This window comes from Mus caroli, unplaced genomic scaffold (genome assembly GCF_978045245.1).
Source record: "Mus caroli unplaced genomic scaffold, Mus_caroli_1 scaffold_16, whole genome shotgun sequence".
Taxonomy (NCBI): domain Eukaryota; kingdom Metazoa; phylum Chordata; class Mammalia; order Rodentia; family Muridae; genus Mus; species Mus caroli.
The window spans coordinates 68997358-69005000 of record NW_028227271.1 but is presented as its reverse complement, the minus strand read 5'-3'; the positions used below and the strand labels follow the sequence as shown (position 1 = coordinate 69005000).

Below are 7643 nucleotides of genomic sequence, written 5' to 3'. Positions count from 1 at the left end.
GCTCCTAGTACAATTAGATCAGCAAATTTAGCAGTTGTTTTTTGTTTTAAATCTTTTTTTGTGTGTGTGAAATAAAGAGAACTTTCTCCCCATTATTATTATAAATGTCATAGTAATAATTGAGTAGTGAAGTGATGGCAGGGCAGGGCATTATCATTTAACCTTTGTGTGGGTACTTTTCTCATGACCTGTTTGCATGTTGTAGGTTAAAAGTGTGTACTTTTATTCTTAAAAAGAGAATAATGAGTTGAGAATACCTTATTTAGCTATTTTTTCTTATATCTGCTTCCTTTTACATTTAATTAGTATGAATGTGTGTGTGTAGTGAATTTTAAGGTCCAGCTTACCATGTTTTCTCAAATGGACCCACTGTCTTCTTTCTGTTACTTTTAAAAAAATAAAGAAAAAATAGTGCATGGAACTAGTTACATGTGTTTTTGATAGATTTTTGAAATCCTTCAGGATAGGCATAACTAATTTACCTTAGGAAATAAGTCCACCAATTAAGACGTATAACAGTTATATAAGTGTTAATGTAGGACATAAAATTAATACTCATTTGAATTTTATAAATAGGGAGCTAAATAAAAATATGCAATTTAAGTTTTAACATTATCCATATCAAACCAGTGTAAGTTTTATATCTAATACCAATAACAATTTAGTAAGCATTGTTAAGTTGGATGCAAAAATTGTAAGAATTGTGACATTAATAATAATTAAAGATAAATAAGATGACTACTTGATTCTAAATAATTAGAATTTTAACATATAAGCTGTTCATTAATTCCATTTATTTTGTGTTTGGTTTTGAAAATCATTAAACATTTTCTATTAATAGTCATATAGTTTTGTAAAGCCATAAATAAGAATTTTTTGTATATTGTCAGATAATTTGTTTTGGTACCAGCTAAAGAAAGAAGCTTTAAGATAGAGTGTGTGTGTGTGTGGTGTATACATTGGAGGGTAATTGCATGTTCTTTTTCTCACGCCACCTTATTCCTTTGATGGTTTCTTGCTAAACCTGGAGCTTGTAGTTTTTGGCTAGATTGGCTGTCATGAAGCACCATTGATCCTTCAGTCTCTTCTTTGCTCTGTGCTGGGGTTTCAGGTGTGTGCAGCACCATGTTTGGCCCGTCAGGTGTAGGCTGAGATTCACAGTCCTCATGTTATGTATCAAGTGCTGTTAACTGCTGAGCATCTCCTCAGACCTGAAATTAATTATAGTTAAGTGCTGTTTGCAAATGTAAAATTTGAAAATAGGTTACATAGACACTCAGAGCTAACCACTTTTAGTAATTGTAAATTCATATGCTGACCAAAATGTCCTAGTTCTTGAATGTGATCAGTGTTTCTTTTTCCTTTAAAATAAAAATAGGATGATCATGAAAGCTGTGGTTCTAATTCTACCAACCGTAGCACTGCTGAGAACACAAAATCATCCATAAAACCCCGAAGAATTCAGCAGGCTGCTCCTGCAGACCCTGACTTACCACCAGGTAATCCTAGTGTTGACATTGCTGTTACTACTGACCATGTGGTAGTGCTTGTGGAATATACATCTTCAGTCTTATTTGCTCTCATAAAATGTTTAGGCCATGTGCACATGTGCTTCAGAACATGTCAGGTCCAGAGCCTTCGCAGATGGCTTCCAGTTAGATCTTGGTCCATTCTTTGCAGCAAGTTAGTCTGAGCCTCTCTCAGCAAAGACTCAGATTCCCTGCTGTGCTTTGTGCTGAGAGCTGACTGGATGCTCTAAACGTTACCAGGAAGATTATAGAATATTCTAGCTGTGGCTGAAGGAAACCTTAGCTACTACCTTTTTTACCTTCTGATGTCCTAATTTACTTGAGATGGTAGTGCATTGCAAACAAACACTTCCTTGGCAAATATTTCATGAAGAAAAGCTTATTTGAAGCTAACATTGTTGTTAAATGCATTGCTGCTTCCTCAGTCAACTGTTAGTCACTTCTTTGGTTTTTAAAATTTTTATTGGTCACTGTTTTTGTGCATTGTAGTGGAGATCGGTGCCTGTGTTGTTGTGCCTAGTTTTGTAGGTTCTCTGCTAGTTTAATCCAGCCAATGTCAGAGGTTAGACTAGGCACACTGTTTGCAGCCTGCCATTCTCAGAACACTGGTCTGTTCAGATACCATTGCCCTCCAGATTAGCATCCTCAGCAAGTGCTCTGGGCAACTTAGCGCTGATTGTTTATATAACTGTCTAGCAAAGGTGGCAATCTAGCTGGCTTTCAGTTCCTTTGAGCTTAAGACAGTGCCACAAGATATTTCTAAATGTTTCCAAATTTGCTTAATATATTTCCAGAATTTTCTCTTAACTTCTTACTAATTACTCCTTTGGGAAAAATTAAACTGTAAATTAAACTGTAGTTTATTCTAATTTATTAATTATGTAGCTTCCTAATTTCCTCAAATTTGACCATGTGTCTCCTTAAAATTTCCAGCATCATCCATGGTGTATAAAACTTTTCTTTTGCTCTAGTCTCTCTTGTGTCCTCTTTTGTATCTATCTTCCTTTCTGTCAGTTTTAGGTTAACTAAGATTTGTTCAGTGTTTTGTTTTTCTTGAAAAAGACCTCAAAATGTTACTTATTAACTTCAGATAGAATCTTTCTAAGGCTGACTTGTTGTGAACTGGGATTCTAGACATTTAATAACTCTTCAGAACCAGCAGTAGGATTTACACCACTAGAATCATGACAGTTGGCTGTTTTCAGTGCCATAAAACAGAGCTATGCTCTACCTGGGTGGCTTGAGGTTGCCGTGTGCTCTTTTTTACCCTGACTGCAAAGTTAGGAAGTTGTTAAGCAACTGGATCTGTTGGCCAAATACTGGGAAGCAGATCAGTTAACTTTTGCTAAAGAGGGAAAAAGGAAAAATTGAGAATCAGATTGGATAAACAGTGATCATTTGTTTAAAGGATGACCTATTATTCTGCCTTGATTTCTTTCATGATGGAGGCAAGCTCCTATTTCTAGCTTTCCTAGGGCAGGGTTATGTCTCTTTGGTTATAGTTTTGAAGTTGAAACATTCATATGCATCTGAAAATGATTTAAAATGTTAACATTTAAATTTTTTATGTACATGGGTGTTTTGCCTTCATGTGTCTGTGCACTGCTTGTGTTCCTGCTGCTTGCAGAGGCCAGAAGAGGGCCCAAGGATCATAGTTACAAGGTTTGAACTGGGTTTTACTGGAATAAAGCTAGCGCTCTTAACAATGGAATAATCTTACCAGCTTCTACAGAAATGAGATTAAGAAAAGTATTACTGTTGTCAGTAGACAGTCATTTGTTCTACTGTTTTGTTGGATTAATAGCTTTCTAATTATTAATCAAAAAAAAAAAAGGCAGGCAAAAAATTCAGGAAAAAAAGCAGGAGCTGCATCTAAAACAGTCTTTCAGACTGTGCGTCTTGACCAGTTAGTACATTGTTAAAGCAATTCAATGGGTAACAGTAAGCGTTTTTTGTTGTTGTTGTTGTTTGTTTGTTTTTTAAAATTAATACCTCAGGGTAGAAAAACCTCAATATGTAAAAGTCAGATCTTAGGAAACTTGTGCATGTGCTGTGATTGATGTCATATTTCTGAATGGATGAAGGCCAGAAGAGATTGAGTCTAACTGATTGGAAGGGTATTGCTTTGTTTACAGTCAGAGTCTATTAATTGACATTTTTCTTTATGAAATATTTTCTCTTTTAAATTGTATGCTAGGAAGCTTAGAGATAAACTTGTGTTTTGCTATGTAGATGTACAGATGTGTTACAACACATATACAGCATACACACACACACACACACACACACACACACACACAAATACACATTCAGACACACACTTTAATGCAAGTACTTAAGGTTTGGTTAACCTCAAAACTATGTACTAATTGGGCCAGAAACTATAACATCTTCGATCTGCAGTAGCATAATAAGTGGCCATGTTCTGTGAAGGGCCACTTAAAACACGGTAGCTGTATGTTTTTGCCAGTCTTCTGATAATATTATGAAACAAGCCATAAATGATTAATAAAGTAATGATGTGCTTGTGTGCTAATAAACTTGAGTCTTGACAAATTTTGTATAGCCCATACTATCCTTTCTGACCACCATGCAAATGATCAGAAGAATGTAATTATTGATATGTTTTGGTTTACATTTACATTTTTTAGTTTTATCTTTTCTGAGCTCTGCTTTTATTCTTATCCCATCCTTGCTTACTATTTTCAGAGTGGTAAAGTATCCGTTCCCTCCATGTACTTTTTCTGGGTTTCATAGCTATACTCGATGGGAAAGATGGGTAGAGTACTTACCTACAATTGGAACTGCATTTTACTGTACACACACACACACACACACACACACAAACACACTTACACACACTTTGTTTTGTTACCTGGAAATTTTTCTTGTTCTACTAATAACATGATTCCAGGACATTAGTATATTTTACATTTTTTAAAATTAGTGTAGCCATTTGAGTATTTTTTCTGTAGTTTAATCTGTTTTTCTTTAGTATGTTTTCATTTTCAGATTTGTAAAATATTTGACATATAGGTAGGTAAATCCTTGCATACATGTCTTTATTTCTGTAAAGTAATTTTTACTAATTTATAGAATTAAAATGTATGAGTAATGTTTCCAGCATAGATGAAAAAATTATTGTATGACTGCATGGCTGTTTATTTTTATTATTACAAATCTTTCTTTGAAACTTTAGGTGAACAACTGCTGTTCCATATATTTCATAAATAATTGAGGTTAATATTTTTCCATCTTACTTTTGTTTTGTCACTTTGTGTAAAAAAAACCTTAAAATTTACATTTTTATTACATTTATTTGCTTGCTTGCTTGTTTGTTTTATGTATGCATGTATGTTATACTTGTGTCATAGGTCATGTGTGGAGGACAGCTTGAAGGAATTGGTTTTTTCCCCACCATGTAGGTCACAGTGTCAGGTTCAGGTCACTAGGCTTCTGAGGCTAGTTCTTTTACTTTCTGAGTATCTTGCTTTCCTTATCCTGGTGTTCTTTATTTTCTTTCTCTCACTTCTGTGCAGTACAGAAATGTGCATGCATGTATGCAGTACATGCATATGTATGCATAGTGGCTAGAAGTTAACAATGTCAGTATTGTTTTTCTCTTGCTCTCCACTTTATCCTTTTGAGACAGGGTCTGTCTCTGAGACTGATGTGCATCAATTCAGCCAAACTGGCTGCCTGTGGAGGTCTAGGGATCCACCTGTTTGTTTCCCCATCTCTGGTTACAGATATGTGTGAGCTACAGTACCTGGCTCCTTTTCCATGGCACTCAGGCTCCTATATTGAGTGGCAGGCACTTTACTCACTGAAGCATCTCTCCAGTCCTGTAGTTGTTGTTGCCCCCCACCATATAGCACTGATTGGCTTGGAACTTGTTATGTAGAACAGATTACTTTTGAACTCAAGGAGATCAGCCGACCACCCTGTTCCAGCAGCCCTGTGTTCCTTACTGTTTCCTGTCAGTCTCTCTGTTTTCTTACTGCACTCATGTTTCTCCTCTACTGCGTGTCAGGTTCTGTGTTAGCAAGGGCAGTTAGATCCATCAGTTGGCTGCATTTCTCCCAGCTTTCTGTTCTGACACGTAACTTAGATATTTTTATCACAAAGGAGGACTACAGAGATGGGAATTATTTTAAAAAGAAGCTTTCCTTTGGATGCATGGCACAGACAGCATGTAGTGACATTGTTGCACTTCAGTTAATTACTCAATTAATTCTTGAGATCATTTCTTGTTATGAAGCCTTGGCTAGTCTAGAACTCTTCTTTCTCCTGGCCCAGCTCTAGAGTAGCTAGGAAAATAGGTATGAGACACCATATCAACTGTACATGAAACAGGCAGAATCCAGACAAAGTATTCTATAGATCATCGTGTGGGATGTAGGTTTGCATTATTAAATATGATCTCTGGTTTAGTATATTGGTTCATGTTTCCTTATGGCGTCTTTTAATGAAAGTGTATGTTTGACTGTCTGCTAGTCTAATTTATTTAAACTTTAGTTTCTTCTTTACAGAATATTCTAAAATAATACTTTTCATGTACATTGTTTAGTCGCATTCCAAGAGTACTAATTGATAGCTACTAGACTTGTAGCTAATTGAGCTCTCTTTACTTTGTAGGATATGTGCAGAGTCTGATTAGACGAGTTGTAAATAATGTAAACATTGTTATAAATAATCTCATACTAAAATATGTTGAAGATGACATTGTTCTTTCTGTCAACATCACTTCTGCTGAATGCTATACCGTGGGTGAGTTATGGGATCGTGCATTCATGGATATTTCTGGTGAGTAAATGTCAAAAAAATAGTGTTAGTGTATACTTTTTTTCATAAATGATAAAATACCATTTATTTCTTAATCTTCTTTTGAAGCCTTTTTGGTAGCTGTAATATAAGCTTTATGCATCTGATGTGGGAAAAGTACATGTATACAAAAATTCATATATAACTACAGGAGGTTAACAGCAGTTTAAGAAACCATGAAACAATTTAAATTTTTTCTTCCCTTTTACCTATCTGGTTATTTCAACTGTGATGCGCAGTGTTTTACAGTGTTTGAGTTGTAGCACTAAGAATATATTTGCTTTGAGATTGCAGTGCTTTTTAGTGAATGAAAGTGAGTGTATTGCTTCATATACCTTTATGAGAACATATCGAAGTTGATTATCTTGAAGCTCTTAGCTATGACTCGCCTCATTCTTGTGCTTAACTTGAGAGAGCTATATAGTGCTAACACGATTTAATAACTGCCACTTACTGTGATTATGCTTGGGCCTTCTATGTAGGCAGACATTGCCCTGCTTTCATTTGTAGGAGAGGCTTTAATAAATAGTAACATGGTATATGTTTGATACATTTAGAACTGCATTCTAATTTCCTTTTTGGCTCACAGTGGTTTTTTTTCTCTCTCTTTTTTCTTTTTTAAGCAACTGACCTGGTGCTGAGGAAGGCTATCAATTTTTCTGACTGCACAGTTTGTCTCGATAAACGAAATGCTAGTGGCAAAATTGAATTTTACCAGGATCCTTTATTGTACAAATGTTCTTTTAGAACTCGCCTGCATTTTACATATGATAACCTAAATTCCAAGATGCCATCTGTTATTAAAGTGAGTATCTCTGTTTCTAGTAGTCTGCTGACATACCTTTATTTTGTTTATTGGTTTTTGTGCATGGTATTTATAATGAAAATAATCAGAGGGAAAAATGAACTTCATAAATATATGTGCTTTTTGTTTTTACAAAAGGTTAAGTATTGGTTTTTAGATTCTTAACTTTTTGTATAATGTGTTCTGGTAGAGATATTTTGGAGGCAATCTTTTCTGCAACTATAAATTTCCTTTTTAGTCTTGCTGTCTATTATTAATCTTTATTTAAGTATTGAGGTCATCAGATAAAAAAGTAGAAAAAGGCCCCAAGATCCAGTACTATTCAGGAGCTTAAGCATAGCAGCAATCTGTATTTTAGTCCTTATAATTTGCTTGACATGATATGAAGACTAGTTATTTTCTTAAGCTGTTTTATAAGGTATGTTATGATAACCTAATCCGGTACTTTAGTCTGTTGACTTAAATTTTTTACTGCTGCTGTTGAA

At 34.9% G+C, this 7643-nt stretch overlaps 1 protein-coding gene across 2 annotated transcripts in view; it reads left to right on the top strand.

The window, feature by feature from the left end:
• Positions 1-7643, top strand: part of Vps13b (vacuolar protein sorting 13 homolog B) — a 553787-nt gene that overhangs the window by 29041 nt on the left and 517103 nt on the right. For both annotated transcript variants that reach the window (XM_029469591.2, XM_021183993.3), the window contains exons 4-6: positions 1379-1499; positions 6168-6335; positions 6977-7158. In XM_029469591.2, coding sequence (XP_029325451.1) covers positions 1379-1499; positions 6168-6335; positions 6977-7158 — 471 coding nt within the window. The remainder of the gene's footprint in view (positions 1-1378; positions 1500-6167; positions 6336-6976; positions 7159-7643) is intronic.